General features: G+C 48.9%; 1 protein-coding gene across 3 annotated transcripts; it reads right to left on the minus strand.

The window, feature by feature from the left end:
* Window positions 1-11,476: 11,476 nt before the first annotated feature.
* Window positions 11,477-16,351, minus strand: LOC101903261 (UL16-binding protein 3). 3 transcript variants are annotated; one of them, XM_059889933.1, is made up of 3 exons: window positions 16,249-16,351; window positions 11,957-12,220; window positions 11,477-11,563 (listed from the first exon to the last, which is right to left on the minus strand). In XM_059889933.1, the coding sequence occupies exons 1-3, from the start codon at window positions 16,334-16,336 to the stop codon at window positions 11,541-11,543; spliced, it is 375 nt and encodes a 124-aa protein (XP_059745916.1). In that variant the 5' UTR covers window positions 16,337-16,351; the 3' UTR covers window positions 11,477-11,540. The 3 variants fall into 3 exon arrangements, with proteins under 3 accessions (XP_059745916.1, XP_059745917.1, XP_059745915.1); XM_059889934.1 differs by having other exon boundaries at window positions 11,492-11,579; XM_059889932.1 differs by having other exon boundaries at window positions 11,505-11,584.
* Window positions 16,352-23,393: the final 7,042 nt, after the last annotated feature.

Consider the following 23,393-nt stretch of genomic DNA (forward strand, 5'->3'; position numbering starts at 1 on the left):
TAACACAGAAGGGCTTTTGCTAAAGGTCAGGATGCTGCTCCGAGATGGTGTCTCCACTGGGCTTCCAGCAGAAATAGGGGTTGAACATATGCAGATCCCAGGTGGGGATGCACCGTGTCAGGAACAAAGCAGGTGCAATGGTTGATATGAGTAGAGAGACGGGACGGCTGCCAGGTCCTGACTGCAGAGTGTGACTCTGGTTCCCAGCACAGGGCGATCCTAGAGGCAAACACCCTGGATGGGCGGCCAACCTAGACACAAACTGCATGACTGAAAGGAATGAGACAAGGGAATGCCCTGGGGCTCCACTGGTTAGGACTCTGGGCTTTCGCTGCCAGGTGCCCGGGTTGATCACTGGTCAGGGAACTAAGATCCCCAAAGCCAGGCAGCTGACCAAAAGTCAAAAACCCCAGAAACGAAAGAAAATAGAACACAAGCTGGATGATCAGGATGCTGAAAATGGCCATCCCAACAGCTTGTCTGGATACTTTGCTCAGTTTCTAGAACTGAGACAGTTATCAGAAGAGAGAATCCATTACTAGAGAGAGATGCCAGTTTCCAGCAAGAGGGCCCTCTTATCACCATAGCAAGCGCAGTGCAGCAGTCCTCTGGCCTTCCCCATCCTTGGAAGCCACATGGCCATTGACTCAGGTAAGTGCACACTGGGAAGCAGAAGCCATCCCACATTCCTATGGGCCCAGTGTGTGACTCACATCATGTCCAGGGATCTGAAGCATCATCGCTGCCCTGCTGTTATCAATGTGATGCATGAAATGCAGGGTACTGAATATATAACCATCCTGCATCCTGCTTATAGGGGTATCACAGTGTGTGAAGACCCACACAGTGGTTATTTCACATTTTCCAGATTTGAACCAGTGATGGAAAAGTCTCTGTAGTTAGGAATGGGGTGAAGGCTGCCATAGTTGAGAAGTACGAGTACGTTCTCATATTGCCTTTCCATTGCTACAAAGAGAATGTTGCAAGACCACCCTTTTCTGGGTAAAATGACAGAGATTAGTGACAACCATGGCCTGAAAGCATGCAGGGCTGTGATCCCTTCACATCTGCTTTTTATATCTGCCTGGTATAAAGCATTTCTATCAATGGCCAGACACTAAATATTTCAGGGTTTGCAGACCAGAGGCCTCTGTAACTGCTCAACTCAGCTGTGGAAGGTGTTCATGGGAAGGACATGAAGGAAAGAGTGTGGTGGGAACTGCCACTGGGACCCTAGGACCCTGTAGCACCCATGACACAGAAGTCCATCCAGCTGGGGAAATCGTGCCAGAGGTAACCTGCCTGCCTGCTAAGTCACTTCAGTCATGTCTGACTCTTTGCGACCCTATGGACTGTAGCCCACCAGGTCCCTCTGTCCGTGGGATTCTCTGTGCAAGAATACCAGTGTGGGTTGCCATGCCCTCACCCAGGGACAGCTTGTGACATCCTAATCAGAGCATCACAACCCAGCCCCACAGGGTCAGAGGCATGGCCACACCACTTGTAGTGGGGAAAGCCTAACATTTAAACATGGCTCCTGTTATGGTCCTGAGTCTGGTAGAGAAGGGACCTCCAGTCTTGATGAACTGGGTTCATCCACTCCGTAATCATTACTGAGAGGCCAGCTGTCATAGGATAGAAGTGATTGTGTGGTTTGGCATAAGCAGGGCCACAGGGAACAGATAAGATGACAGGCAGGGGACCAAGACCTGACAGCAGAACTGTGGTACCTCCCTGTCCTCTGCTCACCTCTGTGGTTACACAGGGTCCCCGTGGCCCCTTGGACCGAGGAAGCCACTCTACAGCAGAGGAGGGGGACCTTAGCCTGTAACTGCAGGACCCACCCTCCTATCACATTCCCACCAACAGAGGCTACAAGGCAGGACAGGGCAGGGCTGTGACTCATAAACAGGCAGCTGAGGGAGCCCCTGGATAATTGCCCAGGTGATGAGTCACCCAGTGCTGGAGTTCGCAAACCAGGGCAGTGGTCAGAGGGATTCCTTTGGTTTTTCACGTTGTCTTTGCCTGTTGTTGCACCACAAACCTGGAGGTGCACAGAGACAGACTCCAAAAGGCCTGAAGAGACGAACGGATTTATTGTCTTTGTAGAAGAGTTCTCCAGCTCCTGTCTTAATCAATAACCACTATAGGCTGCCATCTCCATGATTTGTGGACGATATGAATGTGGGACCCAAGGGTAGAAGTGGGGGTGCCCCTCCTCACCCTCAGGCCCCGTGTCACACTTTGGGCGATGATCTCCCGACCCTCCTGAGGACCAGGCTGGGAGGCTTTTGCTGGGGTAAGTCCTCAGGCAAGGGGATAGGATGCCAGTGGTGGAGAGTGTGATTCGTGTCCCTTCACAGGTGGGAAGGTATCGGAGGCCCTGGGCTTCTCGGGATGCAAAGATGTGGAATGAACTTAGTGAGCTGCGGGGGAGGAGCTGTGACCACTAAGGGGATGTGTCTGGGGAAGGGAGAGCCTGGGGTGGCACAGTGGTTTATAGCTGGTAAAGTGGCCTGGGAGTCAAGGGCAGGGGGTCGTGTGGAGGAGAAGAGTTTGTGTGAACAGATGAGATCAGTGGTGTGTGCTTTTCAGGGGGTGTCCCGGTTCCTCCCCACAGGAAGGTCGCCTGTCCCATCCCTGCTACAGGGCTCCCACTCCTGGAGGCATGGCTGAGGGGCTGGGAGCTTAGGGATGGCAGTGTTTCCTGCCATGCTCTCCTTGTCCTCTCGCCTCCCCACCTCCCATTGTGTGAGCATTGCTATTTCAACAAGTTTGCCCATTTGCTGGCCTGAAAGTGGCCAACCAGCCCAGCAGGTGCCAACAAGGGAAGGAGCTCACCTAAGGATTGAGGAGGAGGAGGCGTAGGCAACACCACGCCCGTGGGCTTTCTAACCAAGGCCAGCTCGGGTCCCGCTCTCTGGTTATGATGCATCATCCCCGCCTTCTCTCAGCAGGTTCACTGGGAACTCACCACGCTGCGCTTCGTGGACACAGTTGGGCAGCAGAAGCAGGACCAGGAAGCACGACTGAAGTTGGTGCCAGCAGCCCTTGCCACCTGGAGCCCCGGGGTGACCCACCCTTGGGGAGGAGCCTGGTTGGCCAGTGGAGAAGGGAATCAGTCCCCAGAGTCCTCCCACTGGAGTCTCCTCTGGGGGCTCCCCCAGGCTCCCCACACCCTCTGTGGGACTGATGTTCCTCAAAAGTTCAGTGATCTGTCCCTCACCTTTCTTCTATCCATCCCCTTCTCTGGATCCCCGTGTTCCTTGTGTGTTTTTAGCGGCACTAACACCTGATAAGGGGCTTCCCAGGTGGCTCAGCGGTAAAGAATCCGCCTGTCAATGTGGGAGATGTCTGTTCCATCCCTGGATGGGGAAGATCCCATGCAGGAGGAAATGGCAACACACTCCAATATTCTTGCCTGAGGAAATCCCATGGACAGAGGAGGCTGGCGGGCTACAGTCCACAGGACCACAGAGATATGACTTAGTGACTAAACAACAACTCCTGAGACGGGGGTTGGCGAGTCCTCAGCATGTACAAATTCAGGGTTACCTGCATGATCTCCTCAGGTCCTAAATGAATGTTTAGCCTCTCTTCATTCCCGTAGGTAGCTTTTCCCATTTACAAATGTGTAAATTGAGGCATGTCAAGAGAAGAAACTAGCAGAGTCAGAATTTTGTCTAGATTCCTGTTTCTGGAGGTATCTATAGTCCACATCCGTGAAACTGCTTCAGGTACTATTTCCAATCTCTGTAGCCCTCCACCTCTGACCTCACGCCTGGGGATCTGGGGTGAGGCCGGGCATCAGGGACATGCCTGGGGTGAGTCTGGGTGCCCAGGTCCCTGGGCCCTACACTCCTCACACGGGGCCAACCTGGCCCATCTCTGATGGCAGCCTCTGACTTCCTCCTGTTCTCCCAGTCCTTCCTCCCTGTGGTCTGAGTCTACCAGGCGCTTCCGGGTTGCCTCCTCCAGGGGATTCAACCCAGGCTCCCGCCCCCAGCCCTTCATAAGGGAGTGTCTCCCCACACAGCTCACCTGGCCCCACCAAGCTCTTGCCCCACCCAACCCTGAGTCCTGCCCACACTTGTGGGTCTCTTGTCCTCCAACCAGCCTCTCAGCATAGGTCCGTCCCACACAGAGACTTTAGTGAGTCAGTTGAGAACCTTCTTGCCTCCTTTGCACCTGTTGATTCACAGAATTTGCTGCTCTCCGTGGGGGGCAGCTGGGTGACCCAAGGTAGAGCATGGTGCCAGACTGGTGTGAGTCAGGGCTTCTACCAGATAAGGCTGTGTGTGGCAATGCAGTCACACAACTCATCAGGATCCCAGGGACCTGCAGAGATTGTCTTAGCCTGGGCTGGCATCACATGGAGGTGGGGCAGAGCTGAAAGATTGGCTAGAGCCAAGCTTTGGCTTCTCCCTGTGTGTCTGTGTGTGTTTTGGTGGGGGAATGGATTGTGGGGAGTCTCCTGTCTGGAGCTCTGCTGGCTGTGAGCCCCAGCCAATGCTAGGCATCGTCTCCAAACGCTGGCCAGAGCACCAGACACTTTGCAATCTGCTGACTCTGTGCTGGGACAGGGAGCAAGCAATTCTGTGCCCATGGTCTGTAAGAGTGGAGTCTCCATTTCCCATAGTCCTCCAGTACTCCAGATCATAAACCCTCTTGGTTTCTAAAATGGGGGTGGGGGAGTGGGGGCATGGGGCTGCTTCTTCCAGCACTGCACCAGGGCTGGGGTGCCTGATGTAGGGCCAAAACCTCCTGCTCCTTAGGCAGAATGCTCCAGTTTGTGATGACCTCTCCGTTTGAGAGTACCTGGCCAAAGGGTCCCAACTAGATCCCTTCTTTTCTGCTCCTGCCCTTCTCAGCGTGGTTCTTTCTCTATTTTGGTTATAGAGGGGATGTTCTGCTGGTGTCAGGTCGGTCATTTTCTCGGAAAGACAGCTGTTTTGTATGTGGCTGTAGTTTTGGTGTGTTCATGGGAGAGTGGAGCTCAGGGCGTCCTACTTGGCCATCTTGATTTTTGCCTTTGTGTGATCAATGATCTTTCATGTTAGTATTTTAATTGTTTTGGGGTGCCAGGAATCATGGGCACATTGCCATCCGATATGTGTGTGTGTTCTAACTGTTCCGTTGACCCGCCCATCTTCTCCTGAAACTCCTGAATCCCTGAGACACAGCAATATCAAAATTAGGCCAATTAATAACATTACCTCTACATGTCCCATTGACAGGAAGAATCATGCCTCTCTCACTTTAAATCCAAAGATAGAAATGGTTAAGCTTTTAAAGAAGGCACGTCAAAGCCAAGATGGGCCAGAAACTAGCCCTCTTCCCCCTAATAGTCAAGTTGTGAAGCAAAGGAAATGTTCTTAAAGGAAATCAAAAGTGCTCCTCCAGTGAACACGCAAAGGAGAAGATAGCAAAACAGCCTTACTGGTGATATGGAGAATCTTTCAGTGGACTGGAGGAAAGATCACAACACTGCCTTAGGCCACAGCCTAATCCAGAGCGAGACCCTAGCTCTCTTCAAGTCTACAAAGGCTGAAGGAGGTGTGGAAGCTGCAGAAAAAAGAGTTGAAAGCCGGAAGAGGTTGGTTCATGAGTTTTAAGGAAAGAAGCCATTTTCCTAACATAAAGCGCATAAAGTGGAAGAGAGAGGATTGATGCTGAAGCTGCAGCAAGTCATCCAGAAGATCTAATAAAATAATCTCTGAAGATGGCTATCCTAAATTAGAGCTTTCCAGTGTAGAGAAAAGAGTGTTCTATTGGAAGAAGATGCCCCTGAGGACTTGCATAGCTAGCAAGGAGAAGACAGTGCCTGGCTTCAAAGATTCAAAGGATAGGCTGACTCTCTTGTTAGGGGCTAATGCAGCTGGTGACTTGAAGTTGGAGCCAAGCCTCACTTACCTTCTGAAAATCCTAGTGACTTTCAGGATTATGCTAAACCTGCCCTGCCTGTGCTCTGCAAATGGAACAACAAAGTCAAGATGACAGCATATCTGTTTACAACACTGATTACCAAAAATATTAAATCCATTGTTGAGACCTACTGCTCCCAAAAAAGATTCCTTTCAAGATATCACTGTTCATTGAGAAAGCACCCAAGGGCCCTGATGGAGAAGTACAATGAGACTCACGTTGTTTTCACACCTGCTAACACAGCATCTGGTCCCACCACTTCACAGGTAATAGATGGGGAAACAGTGGAAACAGTGTCAGACTTTATTTTTTGGGGCTCCAAAATCACTACAGATGGTGACTGCAGCCATGAAATTAAAAGACACTTACTCCTTGGAAGAAAAGTTATGACCAACCTAGATAGCATATTCAAAAACAGAGACATTACTTTGCCAACAAAGGTCCATCTAGTCAAGGCTATGGTTTTTCCTGTGGTCATGTATGGATGTGAGAGTTGGACTGTGAAGAAGGCTGAGCGCCGAAGAATTGATGCTTTTGAACTGTGGTGTTGGAGAAGACTCTTGAGAGTCCCTTGGACTGCAAGGAGATCCAACCAGTCCATTCTGAAGGAGATCAGCCCTGGGATTTCTTTGGAAGGAATGATGCTAAAGCTGAAACTCCAGTACTTTGGCCACCTCATGTGAAGAGTTGACTCATTGGAAAAGACTCTGATGCTGGGAGGGATTGGGGGCAGGAGGAGAAGGGGACAACAGAGGATGAGATGGCTGGATGGCATCTCTGACTCGATGGACATGAGTCTGGGTGAACTCCGGGAGTTGGTGATGGACAGGGAGGCCTGGCGTGCTGCGATTCATGGGGTCGCAAAGAGTTGGACACGACTGAGCAACTGATCTGATCTGAACACAGCATACGTTCTGCAGCCCACGAATCAAGGAGTAGTCATGATGTTCAAGTCGTGGTGTTTAGGAAATAGTCTCTGTAAGGCTATAGCTGCCACAAATAGTGTTTCCTCTGATGGATTTGGGCAAGGTCAATTGAAAACTTTCTAAAGTGAGTTCATGATTATAAGTTCCACCCAAAACATTCATGATTCATGAATAGAGGTTGAAGTTTCAACATTAATAGAAATTTAGAAGAAGTTGATTTTAACTTTCTTAGATGACTTTGAGGGGTTCAAGAGTTCGCTTTTGAAGAAGTAACTACAGATGTGGTGAAAATAGCAAGAGAGCTAGAATTGGAAGTGGAGCCTAATGTGAAGATGGGACTGATGGTTGCAATCTAATGATAAAATTGGAATAAATGAGAGTTGAGTCTAACGGATGAGCAAAGTGGTTTCTTGATATAAAACCTCCTCCTGGTGAAGATTCTGTGAAGATTGTTGAAATGACAACAAAGGACTTAGACTATTTTAAGTTTAGAATAAATGTAGTTGAAAAGGCAGGAGGAGGATTTGAGAGGATTACCTCCAATTTGAAAGAAGTTCTACTATGGGTAAAACGCTGTCAAAGAGCATTGCATGCTGGGAGAATTCTGTGAAAGGAAGAGTCGATTGATGTGGCAAATGTCATTGCTGTCTTTTCAGAAACTGTGCTACCCACCAAAACCCTCAGCAACCACCACCCTAATTAGTCAGCAGCCACAGACACTGAGACAGGACCCTCGACCAGCAAAAACATGGTGACTCCCTGGAGGCTCAGACGATGCTCAACATATTTTATTTTAGAAACAAAGTGTTGTGTGTTAAGGTCTGTACATTGTTTATTTAGACATAAAGGTATTGCACACTTAACAGACTTCCATGTCAACACAGTATTATGTGCAGTGGAAATTCCCTTTATTGTGAAATTTAATTTATTGCCCTGGTCTGGAAGCCAGCCTACAGTATCTCTGAGGTTGGCCTCTATCTACATGGCTTTTAGAGTATGTTTTCCATCCTGGAACTAACACTCGGATGGCTGCATAGTAGGGTGAACACAGACCTACTGTTGGGATATGGTGATATATACATTTAAAAATCCAGAGAATTTAAGGATCACTTCACAGCTGGACTGCATGTTACTTTAGGAATGATCCTTAAATTCTCTGTTTCCACAAGAAATAAAGCATTATCACTGGTTTTATTTAATCCCATAATGTGGAGGAATGGAGACATACCATGACTTTTCTCCTGGATTAGAAAACAGGCATGAAGTACTTAACTTTTCTGCAATATAGAGATGTTGACTTAAGAATCACTATAAAGGCTTCCCAGGTGGCACTTGTTGTAAAGAATCAGCCAACGAAAGAGATACAGGAGACACAGGCGACATGAGTTTGATCCCTGGATCAGGAAGATCCCCTGGAGAAGGAAATAGCAACTCACTCCAGTATTCTTGCTTGGGAAATCCCATGGACAGAGGAGCCTGGTGGCCTACAGTCTATGGGGTCGCAAAGAGTCGAACATGACTCAGCACCAACTATGAAGGGAACCAGTCAATGTAAAATTTTATTCCTTTGAAAATATAATGAAGTTGTTTCTCTGGATATAGGGTCCTGTAATAGCAGATGTATTTTTCCAGCAATATCATCATTTTTAAGAATAAGGTCACGATGCAGGGAAAAGTCTAATTTTCCAAAAACTAGAAGATTGAAAGTGTTATGTTTGTGGTGATCTCTTGTTCAAGTAGTTGAAAGTATCAGTGCAGAGATTGCATCACTCAACACCAAGAGGAAGTGGGAAAGGAGATTTGATAAAAATAGAGATGTTGAGGAGGATGCTCATTAGATGTGACAAGAGACTCGAGATGGTGCAGCCACTGTGTCATCATAACTGGTAGACAGACTTGGGATTCCTAAGGTCTGATCTCTTGGTTTTAAAGTGAACGCAGGAGAACAAAAGCAGCCAAGCAAAGACTGAGTCCTGAGGCCAACAGAGCACCTGTCAGGGGCTTCCTGGGAGCACTGTCTCCTGCAGAAAAGAAAGAGGCCTTGGTCCAGGAAGCTGAGGAATTCCTGCCACTTTCCTGGGGCTGCCCCTCCCCAGCCCCCATCCAGCTCCTTCCTCACTGAGGGGCTTCTATGTCCTCTACCCGCACCCCCACCCCAGGCCCAGCAGCTTGTTCTCACCTCCTCCTTCTTTCCTGTATCACTGAGTCACCCAGGCCCTGACACCCCCTGGTTAGGCTCAGGACTGGAGCCAGTGAGGAATCAACCTGCTTCCTTTACTCAGGTCCAGATCCTCCCAAGGGGGTGCCTAAGTACCAGAGAGTAGGTCCCCAGATGAGGGGCCTTGCTTTCTGACAGCCTTAAGGGGCTGCAGGCAAACCTCCTTCCTCCGTTGCCCTGCAGCCTCTGAGCCAGCAACTGACAGCCCTCAGGACCAGGGTCCGTGGCCCCCCATCTCTTCCTGGTGCAGCTCAGCTGGGCGCCTCCACCCCAGCTCAGCCCCACCCATCCCCAGGCACCTCTGCTCAAGGCAATATCACAGAGTGATGGAGTCTCTGGGTCCCCAAGAGGCCACAGGCTGAGACAGAACTGCTGCTGCTCCAGGAGCACAGGCCTGGCCTCAGCCCTTCCCACAGTCTCTGCTGTGGGGCTCCTGCCTTGCCTGCTGTGACCCAAGCCACTTCCTGTGAGAACAGGCCTTTGGAGTTGGGTCTGCAAAGGCCTTCCCACCCCTTCCTCCTGGGATGAGAGCCCGGCCCCTCTCATCTTGGGCCCCTGGGTAGGTCCCCTCCTCGCTGACACATCATGTGGAGCCCCCATGCTGCTCTCAGCCCCCGTGAGTCCTGCCTTCGCCCTGAGTGCCTACTGTTCTCACACCACCTACCGGGGCTCTGCCAGCCAGCAGTCTGTGCTCAGTCAGGGGACTTGGCTGAACCCTTTAAGCATCAATAGGCCCTCAGCCTAGTGAAGGCGCCTCCCTTTTCACAATGTCACCTGACAGCGGGGACCTCTCAGAACTCAGGGCTGAGCTTGTCGAGTTCTGCTCTCAGATGATACGGGGTCTTATCCCCCGGCTCATTTCCAGGGTGAGGAGGTTCAGTGAGGGGAGGGGTTGGCTGGGAGTCACCGGGTCCCCAGCCTCACGACAGGACCTGTGCCCCTGCCTTCCCTCTGAATTCTGTCCTCAGTACCTGTTCTTGTGAATGATCCACGCTACGATGCTTATTATGATGAAACCGGTGAGAACTCCAAGGATGATCTTGGTTATGTGATTGCTGGTTGGGGGACTGTGGTCGGTGATGCTGCAAGGAGAGTAAGAGTGAATCCTTTGTCCAGACCAAACTCACCAGATGCCTCCTCAGGCCCCCTGATTCAGGTACCCCTAGAATTCAGGTACCCTAGGTACCCCTAGATGGGTGCAGACAGCTTGTACCCATCACATGGAGGCCCCTGTGATAGATCCTCAGGTGAGATGGGGGAAAGGGAGGAGCCCAGTCCTTACGGGGCTCTGACAGCTAATGGGGGAGCAAGGTTTCCAACACAGCCACTCAGTCCTGCTGTGACATCAGAGACAGTGACCTGAGGATGGAGTCCTCAGGAGCTGACAGCAGAGGTGGTATTGACAGTTTTCCGAAGTAGAATTGGTGACATTTAAAAGAAGATTCTGGAATGAGGGTACAGTGAGAAATAAATCCCAGAAATAAAAAAGATGTCTACAGGATTTGGATCAGCAAAACTCCATGTTCAGTCATCCAAATGCCTGTTCTGTGAGGAAAGGACATCAGGAGGTGGAAAGGGAACGAGGATGACAGAGCATCCCGGATCATTGTTCTCCCAGGAGCTACTCACTTTTTAAATTTATTTTTTTACATTCTTTTATTTTATTTTTATTCACTCCAAAAACATTGTTAATTGGGGTACAGCCATTAACAGTGCTATGATAGTTTCAGGTGAACGGTGAAGGGATTCAGCCATAGATACACATGTACCCCTTCTCCCCTAAACCCCTCTCCCATCCAGGCTGGCACATAACACTGAGTAGAGTTCCATGTGCTATTCAGTAGGAGCTTGTTGGTTATCCATTTTACATATAGCACGTGTACATGAACTTCCCAGAGTCCCTAACTATCCCTTCCCCCAGGTAACCATAAGCTTGTTTTCTAAGTCTGTGAGTCTCTTTCTGTTTTCTAAGTTTTTTGTACTGTTTCTTTTTAGATTCCACATATAAGGCATGTCATATGATATTTCTCCTTCTCTTTCTGACTTAGATCACTCAGTATGACACTCTCTAGGTCCATCCATGTTTCAGGAACAGCTCACTTTAGATGGATCACTTTGCCAAAACACACATACACACAGACACACACAGACACACACAGATACACACATGCACACAGACATTGGGTCCATATCACCTTGGGTGGACTACCACTTCCTTATACTCGTCTCACTTACCTGAGGTCTTCAACATTTTCTCCCAGCACACTATAAAATCCTGAAGCCAAGCCTGACAGTCTCCCATGGAGACGTTCTTGAAGAAGTCGGTCACAGCTCTGTCCTTCTCCCACTTCTCCTTCATCCGCCTCCCTCCAGAATGAACCTCTGTCCAGTGTCCATTTTCTGAATCAAAGCGGAGGCACATTTCTCCATTGAAGCCGAACTGCCAGGATCCACTGATGTGTCCATCCTCTTCACACTGGCACGTCATCCTGGCCTGCAGGGTCAGAGGGCTTGACTCCACCAAGGAAAAGAAAGAGCTCAGCCTTGGACTTGACAAATTCTTTGCCTCACCTTGGTCCACCTTCCCTGGGCCCAGGTAATCTGGCCGTGTTCTCTCCTCCAAGGCCTGCTCCTTCCACTGGACTACTAGGGAAGGACCCATACCCAATTGAATTTTTTACCCATAAACAATGGATGCAGCCCCTTCAGTATTTGGACTTCCTAACTCACCCCTGGACTCGATGGACATGAGTTTGACTTGATGGACATGAGTTTGAGCAACCTCTGGGAGTTGGTGAAGGACAGGGAAGCCTGGCGTGCTTCAGTCCACGGGGTTGCAAAGAGTGGGACACGACTGAGCGACTGAACTGAATTTAATTGAACTCACCTCTGGCCGTGTGTTTTTCCGGTATAATGTCAGGCAATTGCCCCTTGAGGAAGTCCCCGATGTTTCTCAGTGGTTCTGTCTGTGTTTCCCAAGTGTTCGTAGTTTTCACCTCCTCTCCCAGTGGACTTGTGGATTGGATCTTGGTGCCACCACAGTCATAGGAGAGAAAAAAATTCCCATCGATCTGGCCTTGAACCACACACCACGGCTCTCCAGGACTGGGGTGACGATCGACGGTGAAGTTGTAGAAAAGAGAGTGAGTGTCTGTGAAGGAAAATGCAGGTGAGGGCAGGTTCTGGAGAAGACCCATTACCTCCTCCCCCCACTTATGTGAGAGCCGAGTAAAGCTGCCGGGCTGGGTTGGTAGAGCAGGAAGGCACCCCTGGCCCCCAACACCACCTACAGGCTGAGCAAGCAGAGAAACCACATAACATTATCTCTACTCTGCTCATAAGGCCAACACAGAACCCAAAGCTGCAGAAAGGAGAATTCACAGGATTTAGCAAGGCCAGGGAGATGCTGCTGATCTACCACTTTGATGGGTCTTGGAATCCTGGAGAAGGCCTGGCGCACATGGCATGAAAGAGAAAATCCAGAACTTCTGAGGCAGGTGGTAGAGGAGGGGATCAAAGGCTCAGAGAAGTGAATGTGCCAGGGTGGACACAGTATGAAAGGGCAGGAAAGTGTGCAGTCCACCAGGCTCTATGGAGCCCGAGAGGAAAGAATGGATGAGAAGCATCTCCAACAGCTCAAGGGTGACTTTTGCTGAAGGTCAGGGACGGTGGTGGGATTGGTGTTCCTGTGCGCTTCCAGCAGGACTGAGGAAGGAGAAGGGGAAAGAGCCGATGCCAAGTGGAGTGCTGTATGTCAGAAACAAAGCAGATGCAGTGACCAAAGTGACCAGAGAGCCCCAATGTAGCCAGGACTCACTGCAGAGAGTACCACACTGGCTCATAGCACAGGGCGATCCTAAAGGCAAAGGGAAGAGCAGTGAGCCCTGTTAAAAACTACATGATTAAAAGGAAAAATTATATACAAAAACAGAGACAAACACAAGGCTGGATGTTCAGGAGGCTGAGTGCAGATATCCCAACAAAATGTCTGGGTCCTTTGTGCAGTATCCAGCACTGAGTCAAGTCTTATATTCAGAATCCATTACTAGAGACAGAGATGCCAGGCTTCAGCAAGGAGAGGCCTCTTATCACCACAGCAAGTGCAGAAGTCCTTCTGGCCTTTGGAAGCCACACGGTCATTGACTGGGGTAAGTGTACACTTGGCAGAGAAGCCACCCCCACATTCATAAGGACCTAGAGTGGGACTGTCATCATGTCCAACAGTCTGAAACATCATCATGGCCCGCCTGTTATTACTGTGGTGCCTGAGATCTGTGGTAAGGAGTACACATCTGTCCCACGTGCTGCCCACAGGAGTGTCACCCATTCACTGGTCCTCATAGTGCTCATTTCACATCCATTGCATTTGCAATATGAATGAAAAATCTTCACAGTTAGTAAATTACCGTGCTGTGAGGGCTACCATAGAAGCGATTTCCAAGTTCACACTTTTGACACTGACCTTCATTCCCCAATAGTATGTGTAAACAATATCATATCCTGGAGAAAATGACTAACAACCTACAACCTTTCCAGGGTTCAGGAGTGTTATCCCTATCCTATTTCCATTAAATTTGCAGTGTGGCCCATAGACTTCTATAATTGTACATATGACATATTTCAGGCTCTGCAGACCATAGTTTTCTGTTACAACTGCTGTCCTAGCACAAAAGCAGTCACAGATGAGTGGTGAATAATGACCTGCTTCCTGGGCACATGACCCAGCAGAACCTGTGACGTCAGAGGTATCTGTGGTCAGAAAGGTGCTATGTGCCGTCTATGGCATTTTACTTGCAGGTTCACAACACAGACCCTTTATGTCCTGAAGCAAGGCCATGCGAATTGCAGTGGGGAATACTACAGCATTTCAATGTGGCTCCTGGTATGGTCCTGGGGGCTGGTGGAGGTGAAGCCTCTGGTCATGAAATGTCAGTGTTGTCCATCATGATCTGGGCTCATCAACCCCTCATCATTAGTCCACATAGACCAGCCACCATAGGATTAAAGTGATATGGTGGTGTGGCATAAGAAGGGCCAGAGGCAACAAATAAGAGAGAGAGCAGGTGGCTTAGGCCTGACATCAGAACTGTAGGACCACCGTTCCCTGGGGCCTGCCCTGTGGCTCAGCGGTAAGGAATCCGCTTGCAGTGTCGGAGCTGGAGTAGATGTGGGATCTATCCCTGAGTGAGAGAAGATCCCATGGAGGAGAGCAGGGCAACCCACTCCAGTGTTGTTGCCTGGAGAATCTCTTGGACAGAGGACCCTCGTGGGCTATAGTCCATAGGATCATAAAGAGTTGGACATGACTGAAGCGACTTAGCATGCACACACTATTCTCTGCTCATGCCTGAGGCTTCGTGCAGTGTCCCCTACATCTCCATGGACCAAGGAAGCCATTCTAGAGCAGAGGGGTCAGGGGACAGTAGCCCATATCTGCTGGACCCACACTCCTTTCACATTCACACCACCCAGAACCTACAAGGTAGGACAGAGCAAGTTTTTGGTTCACTAACAGGCAGCTAAGGCATCCCTTGCACTAGTCCCTAGGGGAGGAGTCATCTGTTACTGTTTTGTGACCCAGGGCAGTCACATGGTTCTTTTGCTTTTTTCAGGTCGTCTTTTCCTGCTCTTGTAGCACAAATGTGGAGATGCATAACACACACAGACACCACATGGCCTGTGGAGACCAACAGATTTACTCTCTGTCTTTTGAAGAAAAGGTTCTCCAACTCCTGTCTTAAATATAGCTATAATAGGCCACTGTCTCCATAGTCTCAGGGAATATGAATGTGGGACCAAAGGGTAGAAGTGGGGGTGCCCGTCCTCACCCTCGTGCCCTGTGTCACACACTTTGGGAAACTCTTCTCCCATCTCTCCTGCTTTATGTCCTGGGGGCCAGGCTGGGAGGCTTCTGCTGGGGTGAATTCTCAGGCAAGAGGATAGGGTGCCAGTTGACAGAGGGCAGGTTTAGGATCCCTTCACAGATGGGAAGTTGTTGGAGGCCCTGAGGTTCTTGGGATGGGGAGGGATATGGAAAAAATACTGTTGTAACCAAGCACATGAAATTAAAAGACGCTTAGTCTTTGGGAGGAAAGTTATGAGCAACCTAGACAGCATATTGAAAAGTAGAGATATTACATTGCCAAAAAAGGTCTATCTAGTCAAGGCTATGGTATTTCCAGTGGTCATGTATGGACGTGAGAGTTGGACTGTGAAGAAAGCTGAGCGCCAAAGAATTGATGCTTTTGAACTGTGGTGTTGGGGAAGACTCTTGAGAGTCCCTTGAATTGCAAGGAGATCCAACCAGTCCATTCTGAAGGAGATCAGTCCTGGGTGTTCATTGGAAGGACTGATGCTGAAGCTGAAACTCCAGTACTTTGGCCACCTCATATGAAGAGTTGACTCACTGGAAAAGACCCTGATGCTTGGAGGGTTTGGGGCAGGAGGAGAAGGGGACGACAGAGGATGAGATGGCTGGATGGCATCACCGATTCGATGGACATGATTTTGAGTGAACTCCGGGAGTTGGTGATGGACTGGGAGGCCTGGTGTGCTGTGATTAATGGGGTCGCACTGAGTGGGACACGACTGAGAGACTGAACTGAACTGAACTGAACCAAGCAGGACTCTAAGGAGGCTTCCTAGGACAGACTCCACCCATCTCCCAGACCCTCCCTCCTGCACTGCCCGTCCCCCCCTACTCTCCGCCCAAGTGGTGGACTGCACCTAGACCCTTGCCCATCTCCCGCCACCTCTCCAGCGGCCAACGCAACTGGTCAGACTCCACCCAGCCTTCCCCTGAACCGCGTGGGTTCGGTCCCTCGGAAGCGGCCGCCACCTTTCCTGCACCCGCTTCAGTGACTCTGAATTCCGGACGGGGAAACCCGGGGGGCTGCAGCAGCATTTCGTGACGCCGACCTGGCTCTCACGTCTCCCTGCCTTCCCTCCCTTCCTGCTGGGATTCCTTTTTCACCCAGATCTTGTCTTTTCCCTGCAGGGGGACGGCAACCAGCGCCAGTGGGAGCGGGGAGCAGGAGCCCAGCGGGAAAGGAGCGCGCGGAGCTTTAAAAGCAGGGAGGCTGCCCCGCCTCGGCGATCCCCGAACCGCCTCGGACACCCCATCCCTCTCGGGTCTTATGGCCCCGTGTCCTCTCCTCGCAGGTTAATCCCCGAACTCACCGCCTCGCGCCGTGCAGAACCGGAGAGCCACAAGTAGCACCAGAGCCACGAAACCAAGTCGCGCTCCGGGGTCAGGCTTCCAGTCCATCCCCGCCTAGAAACTGGTTGGATCAGACTTTGCGGGAGCTATTTATAGCTCGCCCCGCATTTCAGTCCATTCTCCGCCCGGGCCTTCTCCCCGCCTCGCTGACGCCGGGCAGTAGCCGCCCACTCCTGACTCACTCCTTGTTCCCCCCGCCCCTCACTGTCTCTTTTCTCCTCCAAGTCCTTCTCGCCGCTCAACCTTCCTCCCCATTCCCGCCTGCAGTCTTCCTGCGGTGGTGGTTTACTCGCTCAGTCGTGTCTGACTCTTGCGACCCCGAGGACTGTAGCCCGCCGGGCTCCTCTGACCATGGGGATTCTCCGGGCGAGAGTACTTCAGTGGATCGCCATGCCCTCCTCCTTGGGATTTTTCTGGCCCTGGGATCGAAGCCGGATCTCCTACATTGCAGGCAGTCTTTACTGACTGAGCTTCGAGGGAAGCCCTGCTTTTCTTAAAAGACTCAAGATTGACCCCTGCACCGCGCCCCTCTCTCAAAACACAACCCCCACCGGAAAACTCTGCGGATCCCTTGAAAGGGCCTGGAGAGAGCCCCTAACTTCAGTGTCATCAGCAATATATTTTCTAGTAGTTTCTGTCCGAGAGTAGTCCTAGACCTTTTGTGGGCTCTTTAGAAAGAGTTTGAGGACTGAGGCCGGAATCCGATTTTCCAGGTTCTGCGTGCAGACAGGCCTGTGCTGCCAGCGGGCGCCACCTGGCGGTCTCTTCCGCCTGCTTGTTCTACTCTAGTGTTTGCGCATGCTAAGTTGCTTCAGCCATGTCTGACTCCTAGTGCCCCATGGACTTTAAACGCCCACCAGGCTCCTCTCTCCATGGGATTCTCTAGGCAAGAATACAGGAGTGGACTGCAATGCTCTCCTCTAAGAGATCTACACAGTAGCCTGTGTGATCCATTTTCTTCCCCCTCATAATTTACTTTTATGCAGTGTCCAAGCAGCATTGAGCATCTCACGTTCACGTCTCAGGGCTATCCGCTGATGAAGAGTGAGATCATCCATCACTCGTTGGGACTGACAAGGCCTCCTAAGTCTTGGGAAGTGGGTCTACCAATGACATTGAGAGGTCAACACCTGTGACAGAGGGCTCCATCTCTCTGTTACCATGGGGCTCTTGGCCTCTGCTAGCTTCAGGGGTGAGTGAGCCCTGACCTTGGAGGGTCGCGCTGACACCTCAGCACGGGCAGTGCTCCAGTTCATATTTTGTCACTGAGTTAGGCTGGGTTCCCTATTTATAGATGTGGAAATGGATGTGAGCAGAGTTTCAAGGACCTGGCAAGAGCAATCAGGTGGAGTTTCATGTTCTTGGAAGTATGCTCACTGTCAACACTCATTAAAATCACCTCCCAGTTGATTCCACTCCCATCTGGGGTCTAGACTGTGTACAGGTGCCAGGAGCATGCACGGGTGGGGGTGGCCAGGCCTGTCCAGAGAGGCCCGTCTTCCCCCACCTGGCTGTCCTGACCAGGACTCTAATGCTGCCCTTCCATCTTTCTCCTGCTCTCCTAGTCACTTGCCTCTTCACCAGCCTCCTCCACTGGGGCTACGTGGTCCCTATGATTAAATCTTCCCAGAGATTAAACCAGGGCCCTGTCCCCAGGCCTATGCATGAGTCTTCCCCTGACACATCGATCACCTGAACCCACTAAGTTGCTGCCCCACCCAAGCCTGAGTCCTGTCCTCCCAGCCCCCATGTGTCTCTTGTTCCCAAATTGTTACACACCAGGCTCTTGGCCTCCTTCACCAATAGAAATCAATCAGATGCCAGACAATAGAAATAAATCAAATTTCTTAATCAAAAGAAATTGAGGCTAGGCTCTATTGGGGCCCCTACTGAAGCAGAGGGGAGCGAGAACAAATGACAGTGTCCTTGCATGCTCACTCCCTGAGGTGGTGGGGTGAGCTGGTTCCTTCTATGGGATGAGGGGAGGGGTATTCCCAGGGGTCAGTCAGGGGGGTGGCTTAGGTGACTGGCTGAACCCTTCACTGTTGTGTGCTGGGGGCATGTGAGGCATCCTGCTTTTGCTCTGGGCTCTGCAAAAGTGGCAGTTGGGGTTTTCATATCTTTGTATCTTTTTTCCAGAATAGCTTCAACTACTCCAACTAAAAAACAGTCTATTTTTAAAAACCTTTTTATTTTGTATTGGGTATAGCTGATTTACAAACCATGTTGGGATAGTTTCAGGTGAACAGCTAAAGGACTCACCTGTACACATACATGTATCCATTCTCCCTACACTCCCATCCTGACAGGGCAGTCACATAACAGTGAGCAGAGTTGTGGGTTTGTTCCTTGTGCTGGGAAGATCCCCTGGAGAAGGAAAGAGCAGCCCACTCCAGTATTCTTGGCTGGAAAATTCCATAGACAGAGGAGCTGGCAGGCTACAGTCCATGAGGACAGAAAGAGTTAGACACACACAGAAAGAGTGCACACACACAGACACACCATATGCCATACTTAGGCCCTTGACGGCAATCCATTTTAAATAGAGCAGGGTGTACATGACCTTTCCATACTCCCTAACGATCTCTTTCCTCCATCCTACCCCCAGCAACTATAAGTTTGTTCTCTAAGTAAGTCTCTGAGTCTCTTTCTGAGAATGCAAAACATCCTTATTGTTGATATGAAGAAAGTTTTATGGGTTTGGATAGAAGATCCAACCAGCATGACATTTTCTTAAGCCAAAGCCTAATCGAGATCAAAGCCCTAACTCTTCATTTCTATGAAGGCTGAGAGAGGTGAAAAAGCTGCAGGAGAAAAATTTGAAGCCAGCAGGGGGTGGTTTATGAAGTTTAAGGAAAGAAGCCATCTCCATAACATAAAGTGCAGAGTGTAGTAACTAGACCTGATATAGAAGCTTCTGCAAGTTTTCCAAAAGATTTAGCTAAGAGAATCTATGAAGGTGGCTCCACTGAATCAGAGATTTCCAGTGTAGACAAAATATCCATCTAATGGAAGAAGACGCCCACCAGGAATTTGATACCTGGAGAGGAGTAGTCAATGCCTGGCTTTAAAGATTCCAAAAACAGGCTGATTCTCTTGATAAGGACTAATGCAGCAGATTACTGGAAGTCAATGGTCACTTACCACTTGGAAAATTCTAAAGCCCTTTAGAATTAGGCTGAATCTGTTCTGCCTGTGCTCTGTAAGTGAAATAATGAAGCCTGGATGACAGCGTACCTGTTTACGACATTGGCGCCAACTGTTTTAAGTCCAATGTTGAGACCAACTGCTCAGAAAGAAAGATTCCTTTCAAAATATTACTGCTGATTGACAAAGCATCCAAGAATGTGATGGAGAAGTACAATGAGATTCATGTTATTTTCATGGCTGCCAACACAACATCCATTCCGAAGCACATGGATCATGGAGTAATTGTGATGTTCAACTCATTGTATTTAGGAAGTACATTATAGGCTATAGCTGTGTAGATAGTTATTCTTCTGTTGGATCTAGGCAAAGTCAAGTGAAAAATTTCTGCACTGAATTCATTTTTAAAAAAACGATAGAGTCTTTTTAAAAAACATTTGCTAATTTATTATTTTTTTTGTTGCATTGGTCTTAATTGAGGCATGCAGGGTCTTTGTTGGGTCATGAAGGATCCTTCATCGGAGCACACAGACTCTAGTGGTGTTGCCTGGGCTCAGTAGTTGCAACACGTGGGCTTAGTTGTTTGGCAACATGTGAGATCTTAAGTCTCTGAACAGGTATCAAGCAATTATTCCTTGCATTGGAAGGTAGATTCTTCACCACTGGACCACCAGGGAAGTTCCTTTACATTGGATTCATGATTATAGGAATCATGGGAATAGGTTGAAATATCAACATTAATACGAGTATGGGAGAAGTAGATTTCTACCATCACAGATGACTTTGAGGGGTTCAAGAATTCACTGGAGAAAGTAAGCACAGACGTAGTGGAAATAACAAGGAAGCTAGAGTTAGAAGTGGAGCCTGAAGATGTGGCTGAATTGCTGCAATTGCATCATAAAGCTGAAATGAAGGAGGGCTCGTTCTTATGGATGAGCAAAGAAAGTGGTTCTTGAGACAGAAACTGCTCTTGGTGAAGAACTTATGAAGTTTATGGAAATGACAACAAAGGATTTAGAATAGAACATAAACTTAGTTGAAAAAAGCAACAGCAGACTGCAGAGGATTAACTCCAATTTTCACAGAACTTCTACTGTGGGTAAAAACACTGTTAAAGGGCACTGCATGCTCCAGAGAAATCTGTGAAAGGAAGAGTCAAAGGATGTGGCAAATTTCATTGTTGTCTTCTTTTCAGAAATTGCCCTACCCACCCCAACCTTCAGCAACCACCATCCTGATCAGTCAGCAGACATAGACACTGAGACAAGACCCTCCACCAGCAAAAAGATTTTGACTTGTGAAGACAGAGATGATGCTCAAACTACTTTATTTTAGAAACAAAGTGTTGTTAATGAAATTCTGTATATTGTTTATTTAGTTGTAAAGCTACTGCACACTTAGCAGATGTCAGACAGTGTCAATTAAACTATATACAAAGTGGGAAATGAAAAATGTGTGTGATTCACTTTATTATGATGTTCAATTTATTGCCCTGGTCTGGAACACAGCCTGGACTATCTCTGAGGTTTTGCTGTATCTACATGGCTTATCGTCTATATTTTCCATCTGAAACTAACATTGGGTTGGTTGTGTAGTAAGATGGACAAACGATCTACTGTTGAGATACAGTGAAATATACATCTCAAGGCAGGATTCAGTTTTACTCCTACAAACAATGTAAGAAAACTCCTCTTAGTGCATTTCCTGTATCTCTTGATCCAGATTTATTTTAAAGACCATCAGTTATATGAATATATGAGGATATCCCAGCAATTTTTTGTCAGGTTGATTATTCGGGATATGTTCAAACTTTTCACAGGTTTACAGTTCTATGAAGACCTACATGACCTTCTAGAACTAACACCAAAAGAGATGTCCTTTTCATCATAGGGGATTGGAATGAAAAAGTAGGAAGTCAAGAGATTCCTGAAGTAACAGGCAAGTTTGGCCTTGGAGTACAAAATGAAGGCAGGAAAAGGCTACTTTGAGTTTTGTCAAGAGTACACAGTAGTCATAGCAAAGACACTCTTCCAACAAAACAAGAGAAGACTCTACACATGGACATTAGCAGATGGTCAGTACTGAAATCAGACAGACTATATTCCTTGTAGCCAAAGCAAGACTGGGCGCTGACTGTGGCTTAGATCATGAGGTCCTTATTGCAAAATTTAGACTTTAATTGAAGAAAGTAGGAAAAACCACTAGGCCATTCAGCTATGACCTATATAAAATCTCTCCTATTATCCAGTGGAAGTGACAAATAGATTTAAGGGATTATATGTGGTACACAGAGTTCCTGAAGAACTATGGATGGAGGTTCATGACATTTTACAGCAGGTGCTGACGAAAACCATCCCCAAGAAAAAGAAATGCAAGAAGACAATATGATTTCTGAGGAGGCCTTACAAATAGCTGAGAAAAGTAGAGACGTGAAAGGCAAAGGAGAGAAGGAAAGATCTATGCCATCTGAATGCAGAATTCCCAAGAATAGCAAGGAGAGGTAAGAAAGGCTTCCTAGATAATCAATGAAAATAGAGGAAAAAAACCAGAAAGGGAAAGCCTAGAGATCTCTTCAAGAAAATTTGAGATACCAAGGGAACATTTCATGCGAAGATGGGCACAATAAAGGACAAATCGAAAGGACTTAACAGAAGCAGAAGAGATGAAAAGGGGGTAACAAAAACAAACAGAAGAAGTGTACAAAAAGGGTCTTAATGACCTGGATAACCACGATGATGTGGTCACTCATTTAGAGAAGGTATCTTGAAGTGTGAAGTCAAGTGGGCCTTAGGAAGAATTACTAAGAACATAGCTAGTGGAGGTGATGGAATTCCAGCTGAGCAATTTAAAATCCTAAACGGAGATATTCTCTAAGATGGCGGAGGAATAGGATGGGGAGACCAGTTTCTCCCCCACAAATTCATCGAAAGAACATTTGAAAGCTGAGCAAATTCCACAAAACAACTTCTGAATGTGGGGAGAGGACATCAGGCACCCAGAAAGGCAGCCCATTGTCTTTGAAAGGAAGTAGGGGAAAAAAATATAAAACATAAAGAGAGAGACAAAAGAGGGAGGGATGGAGATCCATCCGGAGAAGGGAGTCTTAAAAAAGAGAGAAGTTTCCAAACAGCAGGAAACACTCTCACTGGCCAATCTGTGGCACGCCTTGCAACCTCAGAGGGCAATATAACCGGGAAGAAAAATACATAAATAATTAAAACCCACAGATTACGTACCTAAGGCAACCCCCAGCAGAGAAACAGTGCAGTCGCCTGCATCCGCCACTAGCAAGTGGGGGCTGGGCAGAGAGGCGGGGGCTGCATTGCTTAGAGTAAGGACTGGGCCTAAATGCCCCAAGGGCAATCTGAGGGAACCAACGTGAGGTAGCAAACCAGACTGTGGGATAGCTATCCTGCGAAAAGCCCCAAGCTAAAATACTGCCAGGCCCGCTCACAGAACAAAGGACTGAGCAGAGCTAGTCGGCTGCGGACCGGCCCATGCCCCGCCGGAGACAGATAGGCGAGGGCAGCCAGAGCCGGAAGAGGGCAATCGCGGCCCCAGAGAGGCATCATCTACCAAACTGCAAGCAGGCTTCATTGCTAACCAAGACTCCTTGGGATTCTGGATGGCCGACATCTGCCGGGAGGGTCGCAGCCAGAGATCAGCTCCCCAGAGGGGACATATAGCACACCTGAGAAGGTGTGCCTGTTGTACACCCAGAAAACTGAGCGGCTGGGACAGGGGAGGCGGTAAAATCACAGCCCACCAAGCACCTGGTCACCTGAGCTGCTTGGACCGGGGAAGGGCACAAAACGCAGGCCTAATCAGGTCTGCGGCTTTGTGGAATACCCGAGAACCTGAATCTGAGCAGCTTTGACCTGGGACGTGCACTCAACATGGGACCGGCCTCAGACAGTTCCTGGCACAGCAACCTAGAGCCTAAGCAGTGTAGCCTGGT

This window comes from Bos taurus, chromosome 9 (assembly GCF_002263795.3).
Source record: "Bos taurus isolate L1 Dominette 01449 registration number 42190680 breed Hereford chromosome 9, ARS-UCD2.0, whole genome shotgun sequence".
NCBI lineage: Eukaryota > Metazoa > Chordata > Mammalia > Artiodactyla > Bovidae > Bos > Bos taurus.